The 14,747-nt window shown below is 42.4% G+C and overlaps 1 protein-coding gene across 4 annotated transcripts in view; it reads left to right on the plus strand.

The window, feature by feature from the left end:
* The window catches only part of dmd (dystrophin), a 305,560-nt gene that overhangs the window by 219,601 nt on the left and 71,212 nt on the right, over positions 1–14,747 (plus strand). For all 4 annotated transcript variants that reach the window (XM_085348560.1, XM_085348556.1, XM_085348558.1 and 1 more), the window contains 3 exons: positions 9,806–9,978; positions 10,075–10,231; positions 11,850–11,961. In XM_085348560.1, the coding sequence (XP_085204686.1) occupies positions 9,806–9,978; positions 10,075–10,231; positions 11,850–11,961 (442 nt within the window). The remainder of the gene's footprint in view (positions 1–9,805; positions 9,979–10,074; positions 10,232–11,849; positions 11,962–14,747) is intronic.

Here is a 14,747-nt window from a genome sequence, read left to right on the forward strand (position 1 = left end):
CAGACAAGAGTATGGATGTGATACAATGGTCAAAATCTAAACCCAAGAAGTAGAAACCTTCACTGTTCACATCAACTCAGTGGTTAGAAATGTAAAGCTCACCAGGGAAGAGAAAAAATGATAATAGCTTGCTGAATGGAAACCTCAACACTGAACGTTACTGAAAGCCCACACACACCAGTACCTACTCTTTGACTCCCACAACACAAACCTGGTCATTTGGACGCTGCAACACTGGGCACAAAACATTCCCTCTAAGCCAAAGACACGAACACACACATTAAAGAAAGCTCTTAAAACACGTGGTTTTCCCAGCTGGGCCTGGACACCAACAAGGGAGAAAGAGATCTAACAGCTAGGGCGGCTCGATTATGGCAAAAATGATGATCACGATTATTCTCACTGAAATTGAGATCTCGATTATTTGACGATATTTATTTAACAATAACAATGTGTTGAATAATGACTTTAAAAAATAATATAAAATAGTGCAAATACTGATAACAGTGCAAATGTTTGCAATATAAAAAATCAATGAAAAATGTAAACATCTGTGTTTAGTGAACTTTGCAGTGTTGCTCTGTGGTGCAGCTACTGTAGCAAAGTTTACACACTGTGTCTACTTGATCCACGTCTGACTGAACCCATAATGTTTCCACACCACAGAAGTTTTTTTACCTCTCTTTTCAACCAACAGCAGTCACTCTCCTCTCCAAATAACTTCTGCTGAGCTTTCCGAGCATCCCTCGGGTCCTCTTGTTGTGACGCGTGTTCGAAACGCAGAGAGGTGCGCTCGATTTGCCACACGGAGCAGCGCGAGAGTAAAGCACGAGGGAGGGGCTAATAATCGGCTCAGTCATTTTTAATGATCGCTGAAAGCCCAGATCGTAATCGAGATTAAAATTCGATTAATTGAGCAGCCCTAGTAACAACTTTGTTGTTTATCTGAGAAACTCAGGAGATTTATCTGCAAGCATAACATCAGTGCACTTCAGACCCAGCCATAACCTCAGACTAAAACCGGTTGATCCCGAGGACAAAACTCCCAGACACAAGCTAAACAACATAGTGCATGCTGCACAGCGCAGCAAGGAGTGCTTAGACCTCCTCATTGGATAAAACAAACAGCCTTAAACACATATTCATTTACTAACCAGCAATTTAGTGTCTTCTTTGCTGATTGGTGTTTGGACCTCATCTGGCTTTTACATATAAAAACATTTTATTTTTGTGTTTGGTTTTGAGGGGTTCACATTGCAGTGATGAAAGCTGTAAGTTCAAACATGTTTGTCATCAGAATTAATCATTAAATTGGTTATACCATTAACACAGTTTAATTAAGTTAGGCAAGGAAAAACTCGTACAACCATGAAGGATTAGTGAGAAAGTAAAACCAATGTGGGTTCTTTCCAGGTACTCCAGCTTCCTCCCATAGTTCAAAGACATGCAGTTAGTAGGGTTATGTTCATTGGTGATTCTAAATTGCCCACAGGTGTTAAGGAGAGTGTTGTCTGTCTCTGCGTTAGCTCTGCAACAGACTGGTATTCTGTGCAGGGTTTACCCCGCCTCTCGCCCTCTGATAACTGGGATAGTCTCGAGCCCGCTCTCGCAACCCTGATATGGATAAAAAGACTAATGATTAGACTTTAGTCTCATCTGCCACACATCCAGTATATTTCCAGTTTTTAGCCCTTCTTCAACTCTGCTCTGGCTAGTATGACAGGAATGCTGACATGGTGAGATTTGATTGGACTGTCACTGTCTGCACACAAATCCCGAATTCCCCCAATGCATTGTGGGTGTTGGGTGAAGGGAACGCTCTGTTCTGCAAGAAAACATATTCTGACCGTCAACCCTCACCCTGCACCCACACACACTCTCTGGTAGCACAGCATGTACAGTGATGCACACACAACCACTGTGACACAGTGTGCAGTGCATGCACTACAAGGAAACACACAAGCAGCACATTTAAAATCAGAAATTCACACACACACAACACACCTACGGGGACACACACACATGTACACACAGAGCTCTCTCAGTACAACAGTAGCACTGTGTGTAGCACTGTGTGTAGCACTGTGTGTAGCACTGAGATAGTTGTCTTTGTCCAGTTACAATGATGGGTGCTAAAAGTACACAGCATCCTATGAAGTCTCACTCGTTCCCTCGGCTACAACATGCAGATAAGGTTTAATTGGAAAAGAAGTACACTCATCATTTTATGTAACCTTGAAAGTTTCTCTGCGTCTTTCATCGTCATTTTAACTCTTTCTCGTACCCTGTGTTCACTCTGACTCAGACGTTCAACTCCATCTCTCTTTTTTATGTGCGACTGACCCTCCCTCTCTTCCTCTTTATCTGAACGTCTCACTGTGTCACCAACACTTAAACAGAGGGCAGTGTAATTCAGCCTGCTGGAAGCTAGAAGGAATGAAATGGGGCTTAATGGAGGTGCTTCTTCTTTTTGATGTGTGATTTTGGGGATTCCAGGGTTCAGTCTGGACGATGCTGCGCAGAAAGGTCTACCATGTTCAGGTTGGGAATAAAAACCAAGTAGATTCATTTGGAACATTTACTCTACTGACATTTACACTAAACTTTTGAGATGATTCATATAGGTTGTAATCTGTTAAATCAACTTTCACGACGCTACAGAATAACCTGTGGCATTTAAAACTTGTTTTGAATGCTGACCAAAAAAAATCGATGGTGTTCACAAATTAAAAATCTGAACCAAGTAACCTTTTGTGTATTACTACAATTCAGGGCTTTGAGATTGAGTTAGTATCTGATTACAGCTACTTAGGACTTCAGTTGATGACTCGCTCTCGTTTACGCCTCAGTTTCAGCAACTGGTGAAAAAACTGAATTGTGGTTTTTACTTTAGACTAAAAGTCCTGCTTGTACTTTGAGAGAAGAAAGAGACTTGTTGTTCCCAGTTTTATGTCTATACTTGATTATAGCAATGCGATTTATATGCATGCATCCTTAAATATGCTGGATTACAAGCTCTTACTCACCACTCCTTTGCTGGTCTGCTTTGTCATGACGTATATATGATATATATGACTGATATATTCTTATACATCTTATTTCCCAAGATTTATTCCGTCTGTCTCAAAGCTTCACACTAAATTTGAGCTTTCACATGTGCAGCTTCCTGCTCCTGGAATCAGCTGCAGAATCAACGTAAGGAGCTGGTCTCACTTAATGACTTTAAAGCGATTCTAAAGAACTAATGCAGGCTGCTGTTTTGCCTGAATATTGTTCCTTTGTTTGTGGCATTCAGTAGCACTTTTAGCATGATCTGGGTTGTGTTATTTTTTTACTCTGACTGTACTTAACTGGTGCATGGATTTCTATGTGTATGTGATTTAATGTATGCAACCAAGGATTGTACTGCTTGGTCAGGAGACTCTTAAAAGGGGAAATTTTTAATCTCAAGAGTTAATTTTTTTCCTGGCTACAAAACAGTTAATATACCGTATTTCCCGGACTACAAAGCGCACCTGAATATTAGCCGCACAAGCTAAAATCAGGGGAAAATCCTGTTTTGTACATACATTAGCCGCACCTGACCAAAAGCCGCAGGTGTTTCAATGTTGACTTATCATATGTAAGAGAATATGCACAAAGGGAATTGTCAGGAAAGAGATGGCTGTTTGGAGACACACCCCTTTTATTAATATTTTGAAAAACAAGTTATGGGTACATATTTGCACATGTAGTACATAACAGTAACCTACAGCACACCAGAAAAATAGATTCAGCCTACCTTTTATGCTCAGGTGCAGCGACACGGCTTTAACAAGAAGAAAAGTCAGTCATTCACCACCATCTTTCTCTTCTTCCTGCCACTAAAACCACCAAAGTCCTCTTCTCCAGTGTCGGATACGAACAGGCTCAGGATGGCTTCGTCATCCACTCTCCGCTTCTCTCCTTCGTTGTCACTTTCAAAACCAAAGAAATCCTCGTTGTCAGTGTCGAACACCCTCTGAAGGGCCGTGGCGGTGTCCTCCTCTCCATCATGCAGCAGTCCAGCCCTTCAAAATCCGTTGGTGATCGTGGATGTTTCCACACTTTTCCACGCTGTCAGATTCCACCGGTGGAGTTGAGCATAACTTGCTTTTCGCAAGTTTATCACCGCTCGTCATCCACGCCTCCCGCTGAACGCGTAGCGCTACTTTGAAGTTTGTTTTTCGCGCTACTTCGTACGGCACTACGTTGCCATGTGACCAACATACCACTCTTGAACCCCAATCCTTCCGCCAGGCAACGTAGTGCCGTACAACAGCGGAACAAACAAAACAAATCCTCTTACGATATGACAAAAATCATGGAAAATCCATAGAAAAGCCGCACCTGACTAAAAGCCGCAGGGTTCAAAGCTTGTGCAAAAAGTAGCGGCTTATAGCCCGACAATTACGGTACTTGATTTTATATAAGCTCGATTCTGTTGTGGGGCATTTGAGATTAACAGTAGGAAAGATTTTTCTTTCGCACGACTTCTGGAACTATTCATTTAAAAGGCAGAAATCAAGGTAAAAATGCAAACTGTTGGACTGCCTGACATTGTGTCATCATTTAGATCACATGGTAATCGTAATAAAATCCTCCTGCCCCCTGTGTCATTTGTTCCATTTGATTGTTTGTTAGCAGTCTAGCGTCCACAGTTTTCATGATATCATGTTTCAGATTTTGTGTGTTTGGGCGAGAGGCAGGGTGCACCCCGGACAGGTCGCCAGGCTGTGCAGGGCTGGGATTTTTGTATTTTTAATTGAAAGTCTTTAAACTTCACAACAGTGTCGTAGGGGGGACGTGTTGGCTAAGCAGCTGACCTTGATCTTCATTGTGTGACCTTGACAATTTCAAGAAACCATATAGAGTAGAGTGTATCATCTTGAAAGGGCATGGACGCAGCTGTACAACACTTTTATTTTCTCAACACCGTCACAATAACACCATAACAGGATGACATCATTGTATTGTAATGAAAACAGGTGGACATCAAAATCCTAAAATGTCAGTGTAAGTATCACACTTGCCCTCTGGAGTTGTGCTCTCTTGTAAACAAGTGCACTTACTTAACTCCTATTTATAATGTCCTCAGCGCTTCTTGTTTTTTCTCTTCCCAAAAAGGAGGAGCATGTTTTTATTCACTGACTCCAGTTTATTTTTATAAGAAGATTTGCTCTAAAGACACTGTTGATTCTTTAATAAAAATGGTGAGTTAGTGACACGTCCTCTTCACAAAGCACAGAAACATAAGAAGTTCTGTCAAATTCAGTTTCATATTTTTAGTGTTTGTAGTAAAAGAGCTTCGAGTACTCAAATTGAGCAGAAATGCTCGATACCGTCCACTATTGCCAGAAGTATTTGTCTGTGTGTACACACACATGAACTTGTGGCACTCTATGCTTAATCCATAGGATTTTAATATGATGTCTGCCCACTCTTTGCAGCTGTAGCAGCTTCAACGCTTCCGGGAAGACTTTCCACAAGGTTTAGGAGTGTGTTTATATTAACATTTGCCCATTCTTCTACTCTGTCAGGCTGAGGTCAGGACTCTGTGCTGGACAGATAAATTCTGCCACATCAAACTGCCTCACCCATGCCCTTGCTTTGTGCACTGGTGCACAGTCATGTTGGAAAAGAAAGGGGGCATCCCCAAAGTGTTTCCACAAAGTTGGGAGAATGCAATTTTCCAAAAAGAGGACTCAAAAGAAATAAGTGGTTTGATTGCTTTGCCACAAAATAACCACAAAGAAGCATGTTATTGACCTTTTTGAACCCACCAATCATCACAGTAAAATAAGGGATGAGTAATTTGTATTACACATGGACTAGATCTAATGTTGGGAATGCTAGTGTTATTCCACAGTTTGGGGTACAATCAAGTAATGTGTCATATTTTTCCAATTAAATAAAGCATTTTCTAAAATTGAATTGCATAGCATTGTGGTAAAACTGATGAGACTATATTCACAACACGTTCTCACTCCCAAAGCGTAACATTTTCCACAAGGTGACAAATCGCCTGTATATTACTGCTTCCCTATGCAGCCGTCCCTCGTATGTCGCGGTAGTTACGTTCTAAAATAACCCGTGATAGGTGAAATCTGCGAAGTAGCCAACCTTATTTTTTACAATTATTATAGCTGTTTTAAGGATGTAAAACCCGTCACTACACACTTTATACACTTTTCTCAGACAGGCTGAACATTTTCACTTTTCTCTCTTGTTTAAACTCTCAAAGTTCAAACCTTGTAGAAAAATAAGTCCAGTATTAGAGAATGAAACCAAAGACCTGCGGTTGTCGTTTCGTCGACATCGTTGCGTTTGTTGGGCAGGAAACTTACAAACATACAGTGCAGCTCTTCAGAGTCACACTGCTAGAGATCGAAGATTTGTGTAAATTTAACAAGCTGAATGTATTCTGGACTGTACAGGAGACACGGCAGGAGGTTGGTTAACAATGGTCTACAGCCAATCAGGACGCAGAACACAATGCACTGTAAAAAAAAAAAAACATGCAAAATTGCACACAAAAAAACCAGCGAAACAGCGAGGCCGCGAAAGGTGAACCGCGTTATAGCGAGGGAGCGCTGTATTACGAGGTCGGAAAAATGAGGAAACATGAGAACTGTTTGGAATGAATCTACACAAGTACGTTTATCTTACTTAAATCGCTCTGAAAACACTAACATCATTAAAGTGCTGGTTAAGGTTAAGGGATAAGGTTAGGGCTGGAATACATGGCTGGAACGTCTATTACTGTGGGACGGTCGTTCTATTGGATTTCATCCACAGCCCGGTGCGTAGCATAGGAACGCGGAAGGTTGTCTTTCGCGTTCCCATGGAATACCTCGGGATGTATTACGCCTCGGGAGTGAGAACAATCTGACATTCATCAAGTCATGCAAACAACTTGGGATCCCGGCTGTACCATTTTTTTTCTGTGAGAGGTCAGACGTCTACTGCAGCTCTCTTTTACTTTAGTAATATAAAGAACATGTGGAAGGTAATTAGCCAATACTCAAACAATGACAATAACATTTAGAGAATTAAAATAAGAAAAAGTAGATAAAGTCAGACACAAAGAATTGATATCGTAATTTTATGAGCACAGAATTTGTAAATAAGTCATTTACTAATACTTAATAGACAGTATGTAAGGCATTAAGGTAACTATTGTCTGTCTTATCAGGTATCACAGAATTCTGAAGACTCCTGAAATGGACATTTTCCCTTAATGATTGAATTTATGTATAAAGCATTAGTAAATGATGTATTAGCTATTAATAAAGCCAGTAATTGAAATGCAGGAGTCTCTTTATGAAGGCACCAAATTAAAATAAGATGAAGTGACACTGATTTTCACCTAGCCTGAGTTTACCTCGCCTATTCTAACATTAAGGAAGCATTTAAGGCAACACCCTGCCCCCACCTCTGCTCGTCAGACCATTTTTCTGTTATGCTGCTTCCTGCATAGAAGTGCTTAATAATCAGAGAAAACCCCACTGTGAAGCAAGTGCTCTACAGGAGCCACAGAAGCATTAAAAGATGTATTGTATTGAATGTATTAACAGATGTGTTCAAGGCATCTGCAACTGAGTGTAGATGAGTACGCTGAGTTAGTGTCTCCATAAGTTTAGAAATATGTGGAAGATGTCTTTGTTAGATGACATTCCTGGTGACAAACTGTGGATGACCAAGGGGTGCTTGCAATGAAAGCACAAAGTGACGGTTTTAGGTGTAATGTGATATGATGGCACCCAGATCAGCAAGACCCAACTTGAACAATGCCATAAGAGCAACGAAGCATGACTTTGGTAAGAGAATACAGAAGTTCTTCCATGACCATGCAAACAAGAGACGAATGTGGCAAAGTATCAACGCCATCAAAGAGTTTAAAGCTACTCCTCCACCCTGTGTGAACAAGACAACCTTTCTGAATAAGTAAGTAAACAAACACTATGAAGGGTTGAGGCATTTAGTCATACACCTGCAAGGAACAGCGCTCTATACGACTTTGAGGAGAGGGAACGTAAGAAAAGCAGCCGGCACTGACAACACACCAGCTTGGTGTCCTGACCGACCAGCTTCAGCTCTTTTAGACATTTTTCATTTGTCCTGCATTCAGAGGAAGAATAACCTGGACCAGAAGCTGCTGCTTCTACCACCGTGTGTTTGGTACGCAGAGGCCAGGACTGAAAACAGAAAGGCTGTGCAGAGGCTAATTAACACTCCCCAAAAAAGTCATTGGCCATCCTCTGCCACCTCTGGAGGCCATTACCAGCACCTCCTGACTCCAGGGCCAACACGTTCTCACTCCCAAAGCGTAACATTTTACGCTAGGTGACAAAACGTCGACATGTTACGCCTCGAGAGTGAGAACGGGCTGCAAGGGCCATCAGATGTAACGACTTGCTTCCCGCCCACCACGGATTTGACCTGCTGCCCCCCAGATGGCGCTTCTGGTCAATGAGGTCACACACCTCCAGGACACTCGCACATGGACTCTATACTCAGACCAAGTGTTTTACACTATTTTCAAGCACTCTGTAAACTGTTCTCTAATGTGTGCCTTTTTATTGTGTGCCTCCTGTTTTGTATACATACCTCTTGTGCGTATGTAATCTAGTCTGTTATTCATTCTTGCTGTCCTGCTATTCATATTATTATTCCATGCACAGCTGGTGGTGAGCATCCACAATTTCATTCTACATATACAGTGACAATAAAAGGGGATTCCATTTGATTCTTTAAGATTGCTGCCAACATTCAAGTGCCCAAGTGCCCGTATCTTCATGACGACTGCCCCAAAGCACTCAGTCCCATTGTGATGTCCTTTGAGAGACTGGAGAACGACCACATTGTCTGTGCTGAAAACAACCAAAGAGCTCATTGTCGACTTAAGGGGAAGTCGGCACAGTCCCACACAGTCATTAACAGAACAGCAGTGGACCTGGTCAGCAGCACCAAGTTCCAGAGAGTACAGATAACAGACACTTTGTCCCGGTCACTGCACACCAGGGCTGTTGCTAGGAGAGCTCCGGACGAGGAGAGGTCACTTACCCTCTTGTATCCTTACCAGTTTCTACAAGGGTACTATAGAGAGCTTACTGACATGAATATCTGTGTGGTCAGGGGCCTGCAGTGCCGGAAATCCCTGCAGAGAGGGCTGAAGACAGCAGAGAAGATCACTGAGTCTCCACTTCCCCACTTCCAGGACATTGCAGTGAAACGTTCTCTGATCAGAACAAATGTTTCACTGTTGTTTCACATCCCCACCATGCTCCCTGCTTACATCTGGGTGAAGGGTTCTGCAGGATCCACAGCAGAACAGCAACATCTTCATTACCCCTGCTCTCGGGCTGTCACTAACCCTCACCGCCACCACCCTGGCCCCATATCGCCATATCTGTTATTTTTGGTCGTTCCATCATCAAATGGATCTTTTTTCCTTTTTACTTGACAAAAGGTTGGACTGTCAAATACTAATTGGGAACATAAAGAGCTTCAGTAATGGACTGTCTGTAGGACAAAATGTACAGAAGTGAAATCACCGGAGTTTTATACATTTTGACATTACAGTGCTAAGAAATTAAAATACAAACGGTTAATGTAAATATAAATATAAATACGGTTGATATCTTGATTAACGGATCATCATCTGATTTTAAGCACCAATCAGTGAAAGTCCTGAAAGATTGCTGATGTTACCAAAAAATTCAGTGTGTGCTGTAACCGAATTTTACAGTTTTTCATGCTGTTTCTCCATTTCTGGCAATTATAGGACCTCCAAATAGAGATTGACGGCCACACAGAACTGTATCACTCCCTGGATGAAAATGGGCAGAGGATTCTTACGTCACTGGGGGACTCCGAGGATGGGGCTCTGCTCAGGAGACGTCTTGGCAACATGACCCAGCGGTGGAATGACCTGCACAACAAGACCCTCCGCATGAGGTGAGCGGTTGCAATGGTTCCAACAACGCAAAGAACTGTAAACGACTGTTGTTGAAACTACAGAGAAAGAAAAAATGTTTGTGTTTCTGTTTCAAGGGCCCACCTGGACTCAGAGATGGCCCCCTGGAAGAGGGTTCACATGTCGCTGCAAGAACTGTTGAACTGGCTAAGGTTGAAAAGTCAGCAGCTGGAGCAGGAGCGACCTGTAGGGGGGGACGTCCCGGCCGTGCAGGCTCAGCTGGACATACACCGGGTAGGAGGTGCAGCATGGTAGAACGCTCACTCAACATTGCTTCTTGGTGCAGATTGTGTTCAGCTAATTGTCAACACGACTGCCATGACTTTTCACAAACAGGAATCGACAATATATCTGCACAGGAAGTGACATCAGCACATGATAACCTTCGACAAATTGTTTTTTTAACTAAAGCTCAAACAAAATGATCAGTTTCTGCCTTTAAACAGAATTAATTAGAGAAATATTAACTCAGATTAATTCCCCTAGGCAGCACGCAGTGACATCAAAGATGTGAGTGAATAAACTAATCAACTTATAATTATAGCCTGCTTTGTAGTCAGATTTAATAATTGGAGGAAAACCCAGGATTTTAGTCTAAAATCACCTTCAGCCTTTGAGGTTGCATCAAAGTGCACTGTTCTAGTCCTAGATCACTCCACTAAAGAAGACAGGAGGGTCGTCAGGTCTAGGAACAAGAAAACGTTGAAAAGGATACAGCGTGCATATTTGCATATGTATCTTCATCTAAATGAAGATAAGTAAGCAGGCCCATTAACATGTGTATGGAGGTGGAACCAGTGAACACCTACAGGTACTACAGGTACAGGTACGGAGTTCACCTGAATGAGAGTTTGGATGGATGGACCAACAGTGATGGTGTGTACAAGAAGCTTCTCAGATCCTTTATTGGCGACTTCCTTTGCCGTTGTCTCCATCAGTGCCAGCAGGATTAACAAAATGATTTACAGAGCTGGAACCATCATTACCCAGAGTCTGGAGCCTTTTGAGTCAGTGAGGGACAGGAGATCAAACAAACAACAACAAACTGCTCTCCATCATGGCGGTCCGTCTTATCTGCCTTACTCAGTTCTACTGAGGCAGGAGAGCTGGCTTCTCCTCTCAGACATCTCAAAACCCCACGTGGGCATGCAGTGTGATCCATGCGTATCAGGAGTGAAACCTCTCACTTAGGAAAGGTTTTGTAAGTGAGTGAGAAGGATGTTGCAAGTATTTTATTACCCCTCAGCTGTAAAAGGCTGATGGGGTATTGTCGTTCAACATGGATACCTGAGTTTGTGATCACTTGAGAAGGAAGTGACAGGATTTTGAAACCATAGGCACATCTAGTATGAATATCAGACAAGTTTGAATCTCAGTGATCTTGGCCTCAAGGTCAGGGGTCAGAGGTCAAGTTTTCTGAAAATCTTTTTCAGTGTGATAACCTAAGAACAAGGTGACTTAGGATTTTGAAAGTACCCTTTGCATCTACTGAGGCTGAGGGCCACCACTGGCCACTGCCTGTATTTTTAGACATTCGTATCCACAGAAAGCTTTTTGAAAGAGAAAATTATTCCATTTGTTAAGCTTTATTAATAGACTCTGTGAACAACTAATGACTTTGTGTGTGGATTGAAGCACTTGTGAGTCCTCAAAAGTTACAGACAGATCACTGCACACATGTGTTTATGCCTCTGATCGTACCCTATGCATTTGTAACCCTTTTGAGACAGATTTCTCTGTATAAAGTCACATCAAGCTCAGTCTTTTAGTCCCAGATATGACACTGAAGGGTGGAACTGACTGTCTGATGTTTAGTTTAGTACAAATGCAAAAAGTATGTGTGCTTTTACAGGGTTTCAAGAGGGAGCTGCGAGCGAAAGAACCCGTTATGACCAAGGCTCTGGATGATGTGGGACTCTTTCTGTCTGAACTTCCACAAGACACACCGTCACCTGAGCACAGAGGTAACACACACTCATTTCACACAATTATGCTTAGAATGCTTAGAAGCTCTCCTCCACTATTCTTCCATAGCTTAAAATGTCCCCCTTCAGCACTTCATGCTTGTTTTAATGTTATACTTACTGGATGAATTAAGAATGTAAGTGCTATAAGCAGTGTGATGTTGCCTCTAATGTTTCATGTGTCTGAGCGAACACACAAACTCCCTGAGCGTCCCCTGGTCCACTGTGAGCAGCAGCAGGCGTGTGCCAAGGTGTTTTTAAATAAAGATTTCAAACTATTTACAGAACAATCAGCTGTTCTGCATCAAATCTGATGCCACACAAATTATTTGTGCTGCTCCAAAAATAATTTGTGTCCACTATGAGATGAAGGAGAACAACAGCCTGATACCTGCAGGCCTGACAGCAGCAGATGTGTCACTGCTGTAACACCTGTAACACTCAGCAGGCGCCTCATTGTTCTGACACACAACAACACTACTGACTACACTACACACTAACTACACACTAACTACACACTGACTACACACTAACTACACACTGACTACACACTAACTACACGCTAACTACACACTAACTACACACTGACTACACGCTAACTACACACTCACTACACGCTAACTACACGCTAACTACACACTAACTACACGCTAACTACACACTGACTACACGCTAACTACACACTCACTACACGCTCACTACACGCTCACTACACACTAACTACACGCTCACTACAGGCTAACTACACGCTAACTACACACTAACTACACACTAACTACACACTCACTACACGCTCACTACACACTAACTACACGCTCACTACACGCTAACTACACGCTCACTACACGCTCACTACACGCTCACTACACGCTCACTACACACTAACTACACACTAACTACACACTCACTACACACTCACTACACACTAACTACACACTAACTACACAAGATTTGTGCTAAACGTCTCAAATCTCTCACATCTCAAACACGCCGTCACTCCTAAAACTTCCCCCTCCCTAAACAACTAAAGGCCATGTTGCCATATCATTCTTTGATTGGTCCACATGGTACATTTTTCCACCAATAGGAAAGGCTGGGAGTTTTGTCTTTGCTCACAGGCTTTTGAGCGTTTTCCTTATAAAACGCCGTTTTTACCGTTTCTTCCTGCAGTAAATATAAACAACGACAGTATTCAGGAAGAAAACCAAACATTGCAGATATTTTATCATAACTCTGGTTTTACGTGGCCGATCAACACGATTTAAAAACTGGTATAAAGTCCACACTTTGTCCGTCAGTTGTTTGTCTGTCCTGCTCACGTCTCCAATGGTTGTACACGTTGTCATTAACGTGGCTTCACTCCACATCAGCCGCTTTGCTAAAACACCGGTGTCGCACATAAGGACGCTGTCAGATCCTGTCAGCGACGTTGATCAGCTGCGTATATACGAATGTGAATCGCATCATTGGCTGGACTGTGGGATAAGGTGGCATCGTTCTGATCCCATACGGGAGCAGCCAGTCACTGACTCACACTGCAGAAGAGGATTGTTGAAGTTTTAATTTTAATTTCAATTCAGGTTAGATTTGTTTTGTGTGCAACGCAGATTTTCTGTGCGCAGAGACGTGCCAGCAGAGCGCAACTGCTCACGCGCAGCTTAGAGGGAACTTGGTCCTTTGTAGGGTTTTGAATGTGAGGCTATTGTACTAAAGACACATTATATGACAGCAACCTTTTAACTTGCAATTTAAATGTGGGAATAGCTGGTTAATTATTAACAGCATTCTAACAACTGCTCGTAAAGATAAACAGACACTATTCTGCAACAATTCTGCACCATGGCAGCAATCTGGTTACTATGTGTCTTCAGCTGAAAGGTATTGCGCCCTGTTGAACTGCAAGGACAATGGTGACTTTCAGCTGCTAATCATGGGACTTCCTCTCATCCTCCCTCCTGTTATTTTAATCCATCTCAGCTATTTGATCTTGTATGAGGCAGTGGTTAGGGACATCTGAAAAGCAAGCAGTTCCATGGTTACATGTATGAAATTTTACTATGGTTTTCTAAAACACAATCCTATGTCTCCACAGTCTTGTTTGGCACATTAAATTATATTCCATCCATCCATCCATCCATCCATTCGCTTCCGCTTATCCTTTTCAGGGTCGCGGGGGGCGCTGGAGCCTATCCCAGCTGTCATAGGGCGAGAGGCGGGGTACACCCTGGACAGGTCGCCAGTCTGTCGCAGGGCCAACACACAGGGACAGACAACCATTCACACTCACATTCACTCGCACATTCACACCTAGTGGCAATTTGGATTATCCAATTAACCTATCCCCACAAGCTGCATGTCTTTGGACGGTGGGAGGAAGCCGGAGTACCCGGAGGGAACCCACGCAAACACGGGGAGAACATGCAAACTCCACACAGAAAGACCCCGGCCTGATGGTGGAATTGAACTCAGGACCTTCTTGCTGTGCGGAAGGTCCTGAGTTCAATATATATATTTAAATTATATTCATTACTTTAATTATTAAATTAAATTGCAGCTAATGTGAAAAAGTACACTGAACAGATTGTGATAGGCAAAAGAAAATATAAGCTCAACAAATCAAAAAACATATTTAACTAGAAAAACAGCATTACCTGTCAAAAAATGCTGAAGATGTTTCCTTCAATACCAAAAAATGTTTGAAATATGCAAAGGTGACCTTGCTGAACCAGCGCAGTGACATTAGATTTCAACAATATCAGCTAGCTAAGTGTAAAAAGCAAAAGTTC

This window comes from Diplotaxodon limnothrissa, linkage group LG23 (genome assembly GCF_057381915.1).
Source record: "Diplotaxodon limnothrissa isolate DT_005_m linkage group LG23, D_limnothrissa_male_GT1.1, whole genome shotgun sequence".
NCBI classification, from domain to species: domain Eukaryota; kingdom Metazoa; phylum Chordata; class Actinopteri; order Cichliformes; family Cichlidae; genus Diplotaxodon; species Diplotaxodon limnothrissa.